At 42.6% G+C, this 16866-nt stretch overlaps 1 protein-coding gene across 1 annotated transcript; it reads right to left on the reverse strand.

Moving 5' to 3' along the window:
• Positions 1-1435: 1435 nt before the first annotated feature.
• On the reverse strand, positions 1436-12988 carry ZNF630 (zinc finger protein 630). Its single transcript, XM_026513477.4, has 5 exons — positions 12790-12988; positions 9128-9231; positions 4400-4526; positions 4044-4139; positions 1436-3842 (listed from the first exon to the last, which is right to left on the reverse strand). Exons 2-5 carry the CDS (start codon positions 9140-9142, stop codon positions 2116-2118), a joined length of 1965 nt encoding a protein of 654 aa, XP_026369262.2. The 5' UTR covers positions 9143-9231; positions 12790-12988; the 3' UTR covers positions 1436-2115.
• Positions 12989-16866: the final 3878 nt, after the last annotated feature.

A 16866-nucleotide genomic window follows, 5' to 3' on the forward strand; every position in this document is an offset into this window, starting at 1 on the left:
ATTTTTGTCTGCTTTGTTTGTTGCCGAATCCTTAGAATAGTGCCTGCTATGCTCAATAAAGACTCGTTGAACATGAAGTAATAATGTCCATCCACACTCTGGGACATTTTTAGGAAATTCCCCATTCCTGCTGTGCCTTGCTGCGAGTCACTGGCTCCACAAGAGACCAGACCCCAGAAGCTTGGCCACACCACAGCAAACAGACATTTCTCTATTGCGTATCCTTCACTTCAAGAGCAATCACCAAACCAAAGTTACTCACACTACAGTTTTCAAGAACATGTCCTGCTCAAGGTGGGCAAAGACTGCTGACATAAATTTGGAAACAAAAGGCTTTACTCTCTGTGAAAGAACGAGCTAAAAATAAAACCATCTCTGCCCAAAGGACTAGAAGAGAAATTTTATACCTTAAATCATGGCATTAAGCAGAAAGGTAAAAAAGTCCTCTGAACATTTACGATCAAAAGTTTGCCATCACGCTTCCACGCAGCCTCAAATCTCATCTCCCAGCTATTATGGGTTACCAAGATTATGGATACCATAATTCTGCTAGCTTCCTGAAAACCTTTTGGAAGTGTCCCTCCCCTTGCTATGCTCTGGAACACAAATAACACATCCAAAACAGTACAAAAGAAATTAGAACACATGATGAAAGATTAAAAGACATAAAAGCAATGAAAACAGGATGCACAACAGGAAATATGCTGGGAGACCAAAGACTAAATAGATCTGTTATACCCACAAACAAAATTGGGTTATACAGTAGGACTTACCTACCAAAAACCAGAAAACTCTCAGATTGAATCACAAATGGCTAAAGTGGTTTTCAGATTAGTAGACAGCCCAAAATACATCTATAAACAGACCAGAAAGAATGAGATTAGTTGGCTTACACATTCAACTACAGAAGTTAGAAAAAATAGAAAAGAAAATGGAAGGACTTTAATGAAATAAAAAGTACAAATGAATGAATCGGAAAATAGAAAAATTATATAAATGCAAGAATTAGTCTTTGGTGGGGGCCATAAGATAAGTAAAATATTAGTATTAGTTTACCTAACTGAGGAAAAAAATCACAAATATACTCTATGAGAAATGATAGTGGAGAAATAACTACATACTTAGAGAAAATTAAATGAATCATATGAGATCCCTTTGATCAAAATTTCACAAATATATATTTTTTTAATTTCATAAATATTTTAAGCACCTTGAGGAAATGGATGATTTTTATGAAAATTACAGGGATTCATATATCTGTATCTATATATTGATATACCAACATAAATACATATATAATCTACAGAGAGAAAATATGAAAGAAATACAGAAAGATGACAATGAGATTGCCTTCAAATAATGCACCATACCCAAATAAATTCAAGGAAAGTTCCACAATACCTTCAAGGACCAAATAACACCAAACCAGTGCTAACTGTTCCAGACACGTTTATTCTGTGGCGGGGGGGGGGGGAGGGAATGGGATACTTTGAGGGTGAACAAACGCATTCTGTATTGACAGTGTTGAAAATATTCTGAGAGCCTGACCAGATCATTCTGTGGAGGGCTATTCAGAAATACTTGGGAACTGGGGTGGCTGGGTGGCTCAGTTGATTTCAGCTCAGGTCATGATCTCAGGGTCCTGAGATCGAGCCCCACGTTGGGCTCTGAGCTCAGCATGGAGTCTTGCTTGTCCTTCTCCCTCTCCTATCCTCCCCCCAATAAATAAATAAATAAAATTGTTAAAGAGGGGCGCCTGGGTGGCACAGCGGTTAAGCGTCTGCCTTCGGCTCAGGGCGTGATCCCGGCGTTCTGGGATTGAGACCCACATCAGGCTCCTCCGCTATGAGCCTGCTTCTTCCTCTCCCACTCCCCCTGCTTGTGTTCCCTCTCTCGCTGGCTGTCTCTATCTCTGTCAAATAAATAAATAAAATCTTTAAAAAAATAAAATAAAATAAAATTGTTAAAGAAAAATACTTAGGGACATATGAGTCTGTTCTATAGTTAAGGAGGTGCCACTTTTTTTTTCATGTCCAACACATCCATAGGATTTCTGTTCAGTGTGAGTTTTTTCACGCACAGTGAGATCTGACTTCTGGGAAGGCCTTCCCACAGTCAGTACATATATGAGGTTTCTCTCCTACGTGGATTCTCATGTCCAGTAAGGCGTATATGCTGGCAGAACACCTTCCCACAGTCACTGCATTTGGAGGGTTTCTCCCCTGCGTGTGTCCTCTGATATGTGATCATCTGTGATTTCCAGGAAAAAGCCATCCCATATTCAGCAGCCTCGGAGGGCTTCTCCCTAGTATGAGTTTTTTGATGTACAGCTAGTGGAGACTTCTCACAGAAGGTCTTTCCACATTCACTACATTCATATGGTTTCTGTCCAGCATGAGCTCTCTGATGTATAATGAGATGTGACTTCAGGGAAAAGGCCCTTCCACACTCAGTACACTCATAGGGTTTCTCCCCTGTATGAATTCTCTGATGAATGATGAGGGGTGATTTCTGAGAGAAGGTTTTGCCACAGTCACTACACTCATAGGGTTTCTCCCCTGTATGAATTCTCTGGTGTATGATAAGAGGTGACTTCTGAGAGAAGGCTTTTCCACATTCTGTACATGTATAAGGTTTCTCTCCAGTATGAAGCCTTTGATGTCCAGTAAGGTGTGACTTTTGGGAAAAGGCTTTTCCACAGTTGGTACATATGTAAGGTTTCTCTCCTGTATGAATTCTTTGATGCCCTATGAGGTGGGACTGCTGGCAAAAGGTTTTTCCACATTCACTACACCTATAGGGTTTCTCTCCGGTATGTGTTCTCCGATGGATGATGAGTTGTGTTTTCCGAGGGAAGGTTTTCTCACATTCAGTACATTTATAGGGTCTCTCCCCAGTATGAGTTACCTGGTGTATAAAAAGGTGAGACTTCTCACAGAAGGCTTTCCCACATTCACTGCATTCAAAGGGCTTCTCTCTAGCATGAACTCGCTGATGTATAATGAGATGTGACTTCTGAGAGAAGGCTTTTTGACACTCAAAACATTCATAGGGTTTCTCTCCAGTGTGGACTCTCTGATGAACGATGAAGGGTGACTTCTGGGAGAAGGCCCTCCCACACTCAGTACATTCATAAGGTTTCTCCCCAGTATGAATCCTCTGATGCACAATGAGGTGTGATTTCTCACTGAAGGCTTTTCCACAATCTCCACATACATACGGTTTCTCTCCAGTATGAATTCTTTGATGTATAATAAGCTGTGACTTCTTAATAAAGCTTTTCCCACACTCACTACAAACACTGGGTTTCTTACCAGCTTGATCTTTCTTATACTGAACACAGACTTGTTTATGATTGAGACCTTTTTCACATCGACTACATCCACAGGGTTTCATGCCAGTATAAATTTTCTCAGGCACAGAAAAGGAATCACTATAGCTAGGTGGTGTCCCACATCCAAATTTCTCAATGGGGTTCTTTCTTGCATAGCTCCTACTGCATGTCAGTGAGTCTAAATCATATTTCAAGCTCTTCTCATAGGAATCAAAATCACAGAGTTTTTTACTTGAAGGATCAAGGTCTGTGCACCCACCAAATATTTTTCCAAATGTATTACATTTGGGGCCTTTCTCCTTGGCCAGTGTTTCATGGCTAATGACTGTGACCTGCTTCAAAAGTCTGTCTTGGTTTCCTTGATACCTATCTATCTGACCATCAACATGCCAGACTTTTAAGAGAGAGTACCATGAATTACCCTTTGGGGCTTTTTCCAATATCTCCTTTTGAAATGAAAGTTCTTCAGAAATGATCTGCTGGGGAGAGTCAAGGCTTTTCTCCCTGTCTGAAAGAAGAACAAAAAACTAAAAATAAAATCAAATAGAAACCAAAAAGAAAACAGCAACAAACAGAAGTGCTAGGAAGGTGCTGATGCAGGATGGATGTTATAAAGAAGGCCTAATGAATTTTAAGGAAGAAAGGAGGCCATTGATGTCCGAGAAGAAGAAAAAATGCCCTCTCAGCCATCTACCCAATTCTCACTTACCTGAGTGGACCCACGTTGACAATTCACTCTTTATGATCCGTGGGTCCTCTTCACGTTCCAACTTGAAGATTATACCTGGTTTTATACCTGAACACCCTGTTAAGGGAAAATTACAATGGTTTTAGCCTTGGCAGCTCAGAAATCCATGAGGAGAAGAAGCAGCCTCAGGGGCCTCCCAGGAAAGATGGATCCTTAAGTCACAAAAATAGATTCCAGATAGAACAAAAATATGAATGTAACACACAAACTATAAAAGAAAAGACCCTATTCACGGAAGATCATAAAGGTCATGGTCTTGACGGCTCTGAAAGATGAGGAGGTTTCGATTCATTATTACACAGAGAATGTGTCCTCACCCACAGAGACCAGGTGGCTGTAGGTCTCCAGCATCACGTCTCTGTGTAGGGTCTTCTGAGCAGGGTCCAGGTGCTGCCACTCTTCCTGGGTGAAGTCCACAGCCACATCCTCGTATGTCACTAGTTCCTAGAACAGCACAGTCCTGTACAATCTGCTCATTCTTTTTTTACCACAGCAATACCTGTAGAATGCCTACTGAGCGTTTTGTGCAGTATACTTAATGAGAAAAACTTTGTAAAATTCTGCCATTAGCAAGGATAGTTACTGGAACAGAATAAACAGTCTAAAACCAGATATAAATAAAAATAGGAAATTTAATATATAATAAAGGACTATTTTAAGTAAGTGCAGGGGCACCTGGCTGGCTCAGTCGGTAGAGCATGTGACTCTTGATCTCGGGGTTGTGAATTCGAGCCCCATGTGAGGTGTAGAGATTACTTAAAAATAAAATTTATAAATAAATAAGTGCACAAAAGACAGATTATGCAAAACTGGGTAGCTATCAGGAAAAAAACGTAAAGATGGACTCCTTATTCCACACTCTACACAAAAAAGATATTTGAGAGACAATAAAAATTGAAACAAAGATAAGAGAAGTCATAAAATAAAGACAGGAGAGATTTTAAAAATAATTTTAAAGTGGAGAAAACCCTTCTAACTGGGCATGCTACAAAACCCAGACGCCACAAAGGAAAACACTGATAAATCTGACTACTTTATGGGTTGCATAGCAAAATACATCACAAACAAACTCAAAGGACGAACAACTAACTGGGGAGTAGATATATGCACAACACAGAAGACGGACAAAGACACAATTTCCTCAGTTTACAGAGCTCCTACAAAGCATGAAGAAAAAGACCAACAACTTAACCTTTTAAAAAATAATCAGAGGACGTGACCATCAATTCACAGAGAAGGAAATGCAAATGGCTTCTAAACCTGTAAAATCATGTTCAACTTCATTCACATGAAGAGAAATGCAAATTAAAACCAAACAAAACAGCATGTTTTTCTTACATATTATCAAAGATTAGAGTTCGATTAAGTCACTAAGTTGGCAAAGATATAAAAAAAAGGGCACACTCAAATTGTGGGTATACACTGGTACAAAATATTTTGAGGGCAATCAACTTGACAATATCCATCAAAATTTTAAATGTACACATTATCTGACCAGCAATTCCACTTCTAGAAATTATTTAACACATATACTCATATATGTGAGCAAAACAGCATGGGTGAAGTTATTTCACTACAGAACTGTTTATAACAGCAAAACAACGAAGACAACCTCATGGGGGATTGGAGGAATTATGCTTCAATCCCCATAAGGGAATTCCATACACAACCATTTTATTATTATTTTTTAAAGATTTTATTTATTTATTTGACAGAGAGAGAGAGACAGCCAGTGAGAGAGGGAACACAGGCAGGGGGAGTGGGAGAGGAAGAAGCAGGCTCCCAGCGGAGGAGCCTGATGTGGGGTTCGATCCCAGGACTCTGGGATCACGCCCTGAGCCGAAGGCAGATGCTTAACGACTGAGCCACCCAGGCGCCCCATCCATACACAACCATAAAAAGCAACAAGGATTGATATGCAATGATCTCTAAGATATACTGTTAAGTGAAAAAAAAATTCATCTATTCAGCAAGCTGTTACTGAGACCCCACTGAACACCAGGGATAGTTCTAGGAACTGGGGATCCAGCAAAAAAGAAACCTGGAAAAAATATCTTCCCTCAAGCATCTCATAGTCTAGTGAGGGGAGACAGCCAACAAGGCTGAGTGACAAATCAACACATAGCCAAAAAAAAAAAAAAGTTTGTAATGTGTACTTCAAAATTCATATCACTCATATACAAAAAGCTCCTAGAAAGCAATAAGTGGGGCACCTGGGTGGCTCAATCAGTTAAGCATCTGCCTTCAGCTCAGGTCATGATCCCAGGGTCCTGGGATCGAGTCCCACATCAAGCTCTCTGCTCAGCTGGGAGTCTGCTTCTCCCTCTCCCTCTGTGCTCGTGCTCACTCACTCTCTCTCTCTCTCTCTCTCTCTCAAATAAATAAATAAAATCTTAAAAAAGAATAAATTAAAAAATACATTAAAAATAAATAAATAAAATGAAAGAGCCCATCAACAAGGGGCTGGTATCCTACAAACATTAACAGAATAATAAAAGGATGCTATGAACAATTTTATGACAAGAAATTTGACAATGCAGATCATAGGACAACAGAGTATGGCATGCAGGCCAAATCTGGCCCACGAGCTAAGAATGGTTTTTATACTTTTAAACGGTTGAAGAAAAAAAGTCAAAGGAGGATATTTTGTGGCATGTGAAAATTGCATGAAATTCAACTTTCAGTGTCCATAAATAAAATTCCATTGGATCGCAGCCATGCTCATTGGTTTGCATATTGTCTACAGCTGCTTTCACCCTACAAAAGCAGAGCTGGGTAGTTGCAACAGAGACCATATGGCCGACAGGCCTGAAATATTTCTATCTGGCCCTCTACAGAAACGGTTTGATGACCCCTGACTTAGACAAACCGGACAAATTATTTGAAAATCACAGCTTAACAAACCCAACATACAAAGAAATAGAAAATTTGAATGATACTATATTTTTTCAATAAGTCAAATTCATAATTAAAAACCTACCCACAAAGAAAACTCCACACCCTGATGACTTCACTGGCGAACTCTTCCAAATATTTAAGAAGGAAATCATACGAATCTTACCCAAACTCTTTCAGAGAATACTTCCCAAGCTGTTAAATAAAACCAACCTGACTGTGATGCCAAAACATAAACAGGAATACAAGAAAAATTACAGGCCAATATGTCTCAGGAACAGAGCAGTAGAAATCCTCAACAAAATATTAATAAAGGACTGGCTCGATGATAGTGATGATGAGGAAGATGACAGGAGTGGGTGAAGATTGACCATAGATAAAACAAGGCTGGCCACCAGTTGATAATATTTGCAGCCAGGCGATAAGTACAAAGGGGCTCACAAAAATCTACTTCTGTGTATGTTCAAAATTGAAATTTTCCATAATACAATGTATAAAACCTATATTTATTGGAAATGTTTTATCAATACATCTTTTTAAAGTTACAGTTACAGAAGACATAGTGTGTGTAGTAAAGAAAAATACATGAAAATAATAAAATCATTCACACACATTTATACATATATATCTATATGCACAGGGGTTACATGTATCTGGAAGGATCATCCCCAAACTACCTAATACTAGTTATGCCAGGGAAGAGGGCAGAAGTTAGATTACAGAGATATTTCCCTTTCTTTCTAATTTTTACTTTGCAATATTATTTACATTCTTTGCACCATATATAAATTACCCTTGCAAAGAGGGGATAAAAAGACATAAAATGGGGGCACCTGGGTGGCTCAGTCAGTTAGGTGTCTGCCTTCAGTTAGGGTGGTGATCCCGGAGTCCTGGGATGGAGCCCTGCGTCAGCCTCCCTGCTCAGCGGGGAGTCTGCTTCTCCCTCTCCCTCTGCCCCTCCCCCCACTCGTGTTTTCTCTCTCTCTAATGGATGGATAAAATCTTTTTAAAAAACTGTTTTAAAAAAAAAGACATAAGGGGTGCCTGGGTGGCTCAGTCAGTGAAGCGTCTGCGTTTGGCTCAGGTCATGATCCCGGGGTCCTGGGATCGAGCCCCGCATCAGGCTGCCTGCTCAGTGGGGAGCCTGCTTCTCCCTCTGCCCCCCCTCTTTCTCAGAAATAAATAAACAAACAAACAAATAAATAAAATCTTTTAAAAAAAGACATAAAATTCGGGCACCTGGGTGGCTCAGTCGGTCAAGTATCCGCCTTCAGCTCAAGTCATGATCCTGGGGTCCTGGGATCAAGTCCCACATCCGGCTCCCTGTCAGCAGGGAGCCTGCTTCTCCCTCTCCCTCTGCCTACCACTCCCCCTGCTTGTGCACTCTCTCTCTCTAATAAATAAATAAAACCTTTAAATATATATATATATAATGGAAGAGCAGAGAAGGAACTGGCCTTGAATTGGGGCGTGATCCCACAAACTATGAGATGACAGCAAAAGAGCCATGGAAAACCAGGAAACCACCCACCCTCCAAGTCTCTGCCAGAAAATTTTAACTAAAAGTAGCCTCTTTGAAACAACTATTGATGATACCACACTGAGCTGAAAACTACTGGCCTTTAGGAGAACTCAACAATAAAATTCCTTAAGCTAAAATCCCAGAAATCTTGACTTGCTGAAGAGCTGGACTGACGAACTGATTTCTCTTGATGGAGATTGCAAACCATCTAACGTATCCTGTTTGCCATTTTCACTGTGGCTGCCAGCAAGCTTGAAGGTAAAATGTTTAGCTCAGTTTATATGAAGTAAGGCCAGATCATCTATGTATCTTTTTTTTTAAGATTTTATTTATTTGACAGAGAGAGACACAGCGAGAGAGGGAACACAGCAGAGGGAGAGGGAGAAGCAAGCTTCCCGCTGAGCAGGGAGCCCCACACGGGGCTCGATCCCAGAACCTTGGGATCATGCCCTGAGCCAAAGGCAGACGCTTAATGACTGAGCCACTCAGGCGTCCCCATCTATGTATCTTAACAGCAACTTTACCTGCATCTTGATCTCCTATTCTAAATTTCTCTAATTCTTATTTTCAAAGTGTTGTCCTTTCTCATTTTACTGTAGGAAAACCAAGTGGGAAACAAACAACTTACCTGGGACTCAGTCATTTTCTGTTTCTCTTTGGAAAGCAATTGGGGGTGCGGTGGGGTACAGAAGAGTCTTCAGAGACCAAGCTGGGTTAACCACTCTTCAATGGCTGAATGTAAAACATGTTGCTTGTTAATTCATTGACAGCTTGTGTTTATCATCTGACCAGCAATTCCATTTCTAGAACTTTGTTCTAAGGTAATCATGGATGTGTGCAGAACTTTCATCACAGCTTTGTCTTGAACACCATAATTTTGAAAATAACCAAAATGCACAATCACTGAGGACTGAGAAAATAATTTATGGAACCTCCAAGAGATAGAAAGGCAGGTGACCATTTAAAGTAACACTAGAGATAATTAGAGGCTCAAGAGATACAACAACTAAATGTAAAGTATGGACCTTGTCTGGATCTTAATTTGAACAGACAAAAATATCTTCGAGATAATCATTAAAGTTTGAGCCCTGACTAGATATTTGATGATATTAAGAAATTTAACCAATGATGATCTGAAGTTATTATTGTTAATTATTTTACCTTGAATAACAGTATTGACCTTTAAGAACTTATCTTTTACAGGTACATGATGAAGTCTTTATTATGAAATGATACATCTGGGATTTGTTTCAAAATAATAAGGACTACATATGTAAAGATTCACTCAGCTATACATTTAATATTTGTGCATTTTAGGGGCGCCTGGGTGGCTCAGTCAGTTAAGTGTCTGCCTTCCAGGGTCCTTGGATCGAGCCCCACATCAGGGTCCCTGCTCATCGGGGAGTCTGCTTCTCCCTCTGCCTGCCCCTCCCCCTGCTTGTGCTTTCTCTCTGTCAAATAAATTAGTAAAATCTTTAAAAAATATTCATGCATTTTTTGTCATCAATAACAAAGAAAAAACAGTCTGGGAGGGAGAAATAAATGGGTGGTCTAGATTAGGGCTGGCAAACTTCCTCTGTAAAGAGACAGATGGTAGTATTTCAGATTTGTGAAGCCTGTGGTCTCTGTTGCAACTACTCAGGGGTTGAAAGCAGCCACAGACAATACATAAGCCAATTCTGTTTATTGGCTGTGTTCCAATAAAACCTCACTTTATGGGGCACCTGGGTGGCTCAGTCGGTTAAGCCTCTGACTCTTGATTTCAGCTCAGGTCATGATCTCAGGGTGGTGAGATCAAGCCCTGCATCGGGCTCTGCACAGAGCATGAGGCCTGCTTGAGATTCTCTCTCTCCCTCTGTCCCTCCCCTCTATTGCACTCTTTCTCTCCAAAAAAAAAATTTTTTAAATACTACTGTTTAAAAACCTCATTTATGAGCACTACAATTTGAACTTTATATCATTTTCATATGTCACAAAATATTCTTCTTCCGATTTTTTTCCGAACATTAAAAAAATGTGTAAACCATTCTCAGCTTACGGCTGTATAAAAACAGCAGCAGGCCAGATGTGGCCCACTGCCTATAGTTCTCCAGCCCCTGGTCTAGGTGAAACAACAGTGGCCATCAGGTGATGATTGTGGAGACTGGGTGATGGGGATAATGGGGGTTTATTATATAATTCCCTCTATTTTGCTGAATGTTTGAAAATTTCCATAGAAATAAGCTTAGTAGTATTATGGAAATAAAGTTAATAGCATGGAAATATGGCTGCAAAATGAAGAAGAGGCAGACCACAAGATCACACTCCCAATTGTTTAATAGCAACAAATATTTGTTCCCTAAGATATCACAATGGTTTGTGGCCCTCCAAAGCTCAACACTACCTGACAAAAGCTTATTCCTTGGCATTTAATTTCTTTCATTGTATTTTCTTGGGTATCACATGCGTAGAACTGACCTTGAGTTCATGGAAGATCCATACAAGATCAGTACTACAAAACCATGGTGAATAGATAATGATCAGGTATTAACTCACTTAATTATCACCCCAAGCCTCAAAGCATAGACCCTGCTATTATCCTCATTTCACAGTGAGGAAACTGAGGCCTAAAAAGGTTACTTAACCTTGATCACACAGGTTAACTTATCCATGATCACACAGTCAGTGACTAAAGGGTGAGTTGGTGGGAAAACAAAAAGCAGAGAACTCCTCCCTAGCCGTCATGGCACCAAAGTTTTCAGAGATGCAACTCTCTATTTCTGAATGCCCTAAAAAATTAATTCTTGTCCTAAATTACAGAGGACATTGTCTGATTTTTAACTTGAGAATAACAAAACTCTAAATTTACATTGTGCTTTATGGTTCAAAACTAACCTAAAACCTTAATATTCAAAGCCACGACAAGGAAAAGAGAAGCCAAAAATCAAGGAAATATTTGCAAAACACATACCACTGATAAAGGAGTAGTTACCAGATTATATAAAAACAAGTCCTACAAATCAATAAGGAAAAGGCAGACATCCAACAGAAAAATGAGCAAAATATCTGAACAGGTACTTCACAAAGAGGATCTAAGATCAATACATACACGAAAAAGTAGTCACCATGGAAATACAAAGTAAAGCCTCAATGTCTAATGTCTCCATTGGAATGTTGACACCACAAGGGCAGGGATTTTTGTTTATTCGTGGATGTATTATCGAGCTCAAAGATCCTACCATCATGGACTCCACAGAATCCCAACACTGACACTACATATTCCCATTCCTGTCCCCATGGACCCTCATCACTCACCCTAAAGATCACACCATTGCTCACCCCAGATACCCCATCATTCACCCAACAAACTCTCCATCACTCACCCCAGACCCCATTCACTCGCCCTACAAACCCCTTTCACTCACTCCCTTGAAACCTTATCATTCACCCTGCAGACACCATTGCTCACTGCATAGACTCTCCATCATTCACCCCAGACCCTACTCACTCACCCCACAAACCCCTTTCTCTCACTTCTAGAAACCCCATCATTTCACCTTACAGACACCATTGGTCACTGCACAGACCACCTCTCCATCACTCACTTCCATAAACTCCTCATTGCATATCCCACACACAGTCCTACAGACTCCCTTCCTTATCACTGCTCTCCACATCATTCAGTCCAAAGGACCCCCTCATTAGTCCACCCATGTGTCCCCATCCCTGACCACACAGACCTGCATCACTCAACCGGGCCCCTCACCCTGGCTCTCCTCTCAGAACACCAAAGCCCCTTCTCTAAGACGAGCTTGGCTCCCTGCTTGCACAAACGGACTCAACATAGCCCGAAATTCCCTTTCCCCTCCAGCCCTCCTTGGCGGGTCTGGATGACGCATTAGCTTATCTTTCGCAGGCTCAGCAACAGCCTCCAAGCCGAGCTCTACCAGTAACAAAAATGGCGTCATTCGGTCTGCGCCAGGAACTCTGTCGCCGGCCAGGAAATTGGCCAGGGCCTCACACTGCTTCTCGAGGCTCCCCTTCCAGCCGGAAGAGATATGCGTTTTAGAGTCCGGGAAGCCCCCGTGACATTTCCGAGGCCGGGTATTGGGAATTGGAGCTTCGAAAGCAGTGTGAGGCTCGGGTGGGTAGCGACTGTTCCGGGAGGGTGAATGGGCGTTCCCGGTCATCGGCAGAGGCCTGGCCGGAGCAAAGGCGTGGCGAGGTGCGGGTAGGGGTGTTCGGTGGGAACCGGGACCCGGGGGGGGGGGGCGGGGAAGGAGTGGTAAGGCCGGAAGGTAGAAGCACCACCTGGGAGAGTGCTCTGCAGAAACCTCACTTCTAAAACCTCTGGTGAGAGTGAAGAGTCTTCGGACAGAACGTATTCTCTCATTCCCACTCCCGGCCCGCCGCTCGCAGCCTAGCGTCAGACCTGGCCCTCCAGCCTGCCTATTGTTCCTTCCAGCGGGCCGAGCCCCCTACCCGTCTGTCACTCAAGCCCCAGCTTCACGGCGCTCCTGCTCTCCTATTGGCTCCTTGGAAGACAGAAGGCCCGCCCTCTCTTGTCACTCACAGGCCAGACTTTCTGCCCGGGGTCTCTTAAAGTGGGCAGACGTGGACTTTTGCAGCCCCTATCAAAGCTGAAAGAAGTAAGAGAGGCAGAGGTTTAAAGTAGAGTCTAAGGGGCATTGGTTTTAGAAAACTTCACAAAAGTCTAGATTTGAGGTCAGCCCAGAATGGGATAATAGTTAACAAAGGCTCGGATTCTAGATCTACAAAACAGAGGAGTACTGATGATGAAATAGTCAAGAGCTCTACCGAGGTTCCTGGATGGAGAAAACTAACAAAAATCTTACTTCTAGGGCACCTGGGTGGCTCAGTCCGTTAAGAGTCTGCCTTCAGCTCAGGTCATGATCTCAAGGTCATGGGATCAAGTCCCACTCTGGGCTCTCAGCCCAGCAGGGTGTCTGCTTCACCCTCTCCCTCTCCCCCTCTGCGCTCTCTCTCTCTCTCTCTCTCAAATAGATAAATAAAATCTTTTTTAAAAATCTTACTTCTAGGTCAAACCAGAAGGGCACTGAAGGTAAAATTGTGACCTAGTTACGAAGTCTTTCCAGAGAGGCTTTGAAGATGGCAATGTTAACTTAGAGAAATATTAACTTCTCTGGTAGACCCAGAGAAGCATCAATAGTGGCCTCATTACAAAGGCCCACAATTCACAACGTGTATCAAAGGGGCAATGATGGTAGAAGGGTTAACCAAGACCCGACTTCAAGGTCAGGCCAAATCAGCATTCATGATAAAAGCATTAATTAAGGGCTGGAGTCAATAAACATGGGAGAAGGTGCAATAATAGTGAAAGAGTTAGTCCAGGTTTGATTTTCTGCACACACCAAAGCATAGATGGGGAGGATTTAACAGAGGATTTAGCTTGCAATCAATGTACACAACTGAGGGGTAACAAGGTAGAAAAAGTTAACAGATGTGAAAAAAGATTCACACATAAATTGCCCTGACAGTGGAAAAATGAACAGATATCCAAGCATAATACACAGACACAAAGGGACTGTTAACTTTCAACCCTCAAAACTCTAGATTCTATATATAGATCAGAACCCATTAATGATAGACTAGATAACAGATGCCTGAGTTTAAGATGAAGTCCAGGGGCGCCTGGGTGGCTCAGTCGTTAAGCGTCTGCCTTCGGCTCAGGGCATGGTCCCTGCGTTATGGGATCGAGCCCCACATCGGGCTCCTCCGCTATGAGCCTGCTTCTTCCTCTCCCACTCCCCCTGCTTGTGTTCCCTCTCTCGCTGGCTGTCTCTCTCTCTGTCAAATAAATAAATAAAATCTTAAAAAAAAAAGGACAACGTCACTGGCACTTTTTGTGGTTTTATTAGGGTTTGGACATCAGCTAGAGATGCTGCAGGCAACACCTTTAGTCAAGAGGTAAAGAGGAGGGGCGCCTGGGTGGCACAGCGGTTAAGCATCTGCCTTCGGCTCAGGGCGTGATCCTGGCGTTATGGGATCGAGCCCCACATCAGGCTCCTCCGCTAGGAGCCTGCTTCTTCCTCTCCCACTACCCCTGCTTGTGTTCCCTCTCTCGCTGGCTGTCTCTATCTCTGTCAAATAAATAAATAAAATCTTTAAAAAAAAAAAGAGGTAAAGAGGAGAGAAGAACAAAAGAGGGAGAATGTGGGAGAAGGAGAGAGGCCTCTGAGAGACTATAAGAGAAAGAGAATGAAGAGGAGATGAAGAGAAAGAGATAAGCAGATAAAACCAGAGACAAAGTGGGCAATTAACTTGGTGAATCAGGTATGGAGGGTCTCCTACCCAAGAAACACCCACCCAACTCACAGGCAGAACTGAAGGGGATCAATGAGAATCTACATCAGGGATCTGGCCACCCCAGCCTCCCTCTGGAGGAGCCCTTGCCCTGTCGTCTGTCCCACTGAGTCCCTACTGTCCCCGCCTCCAGGATAAATTCACCTGCTTAGTGAAACCTGTGAAAAACAATCCCAAGGATAAGGTCAGGAGCTGATAACTGATGCCTTCCTCCCACGGAAGAGGCCTTGGAAGCGGCTTGGGAGGGACTAAAGGAGGCAGAGAAACTGCCTCTGTGTCCAGGAGCTGCCAAGGTATCCTCAGGACAGGAGCGAAAAACCTATATCTGACACCTTTGGAATGGAGCTGCAGAAAGTGTCTCCTCTCTGTGCAGCGAATGGCCCAGCAGGTTGTTCTGTCCAACCCTCTGCCTCCAGGTAACCAGGTACCAGGATATACCAGCTGCACAAGTGGATCCAAAGGCCTCAAGGAAGGACCCCGTCTCCCAGGTTTCTTGGCAGACGGCCTAAGTTCTTTGCTTTGCAGCTCTGTAGTTTGAAAGGAATTATGGGTCAGGGGCCAGTGGAGCCATGGGAACCTCTGGGCCAAAGAAGGAAAAACACTTAACAAATTACTCAGGATTTGATGAGGTGTGGCATCGGGATTTTAGCAGCCAGAAGGACTGTGGATTTCGACAACCATCTGGAATGAGGTGCTGAGCCTGGACCACCCTTCCATGGTACTGTGCTTAGTGAGCCAGCTGGCTTTGGCTGCTGCCGTAGGAACCCAGGTTACACAGTCCCAGCCCCACACACATAATCAGTTCTGCTGGGTGATTGAGACCACAGGGCTGAGCCATCACATGGACACTGAGCCCCCAGAAGCTGATAGAGATGTTGCTGCAGGGAAAGGAGGGGCAAGGTCACTGCATGTAGAGAGTGTTTCTGCCATGGATGCTTGTGAATCTGAGGCACTCACTCAGCTTACCCTGCCCATCCTTCAGAGGCTTAGCTTGGAAGCTCATCACATCTAATCCCATTCCTCCAGAGTTTCTGGACCCGTCCAATTTCCCAGAAACACACCTCATAATGGAGAATCTGATTCCACAACATGAATTTGTTCTAGCTTGATCAACCTAAAGGCACCACAAACAAACCTGCAATCCTACAATGTCAAGTTTATTGACCCTTTTCAATGAGGGAAACTGCATATCAGAAGAACCATGGGACATCTTACCAAGTAAAAGAAAAGGTGCAGTTTTTACAGGATTTGAGGAAAGGATAAAATTTATATGAAACTTAAATGAGCCCTGCGACATCTGTCTACGTTGTGTTGTCTGTCTGCATAAGGACATTCATTGTGAGGATCACATCTGCGTATGTACTGATTTCTAGTGCTAGAATTTCTCAACCTCAACACCATTGACATTTGGGGCTGCATAATTCTTTGTCATGGAAGGCTATCTTGTGCACTGGAGCATGTGTACCCTCATCCCTGGCCTCTACCCACTAGTAGCCCCCTCATCCCAGTTGTGACAAACGAAATTTTGCAGACATTGCCAAATGTCCTTTGGGGAGCAAAATCACCCCTGCTTGAGAACCACTGTTCTAATGGTTTATTGACAGAGTGTATGATAGCGAAAACTCAGTAAAAGGTTTTGTGGGATGGCTTCTGTTTTCACTTTTCTATACATATTTTAGGGTGAAGTATTTAATGAAGAACATGTTTGTGACAAATCTGTGGTTAAAAGCAAGATCATTGTTAAAAAAAAAAAAGACAATGTCAGAGATGACATGACCATCTTTGTAGAAAATCCAATAGAATTTATTAAAAAGCGGGGCGCCTGGGTGGCACAGCGGTTAAGCGTCTGCCTTCGGCTCAGGGCATGATCCTGGTGTTATGGGATCGAGCCCCACATCAGGCTCCTCTGCTATGAGCCTGCTTCTTCCTCTCCCGCTCCCCCTGCTTGTGTTCCCGCTCTCGCTGGCTGTCTCTATCCTGTCAAATAAATAAACAAAATCTTTAAAAAAAAAAAGAATTTATTAAAAAGCTACTAGATTTGGG

This window comes from Ursus arctos, chromosome X (genome assembly GCF_023065955.2).
Source record: "Ursus arctos isolate Adak ecotype North America chromosome X, UrsArc2.0, whole genome shotgun sequence".
Lineage (NCBI taxonomy): Eukaryota > Metazoa > Chordata > Mammalia > Carnivora > Ursidae > Ursus > Ursus arctos.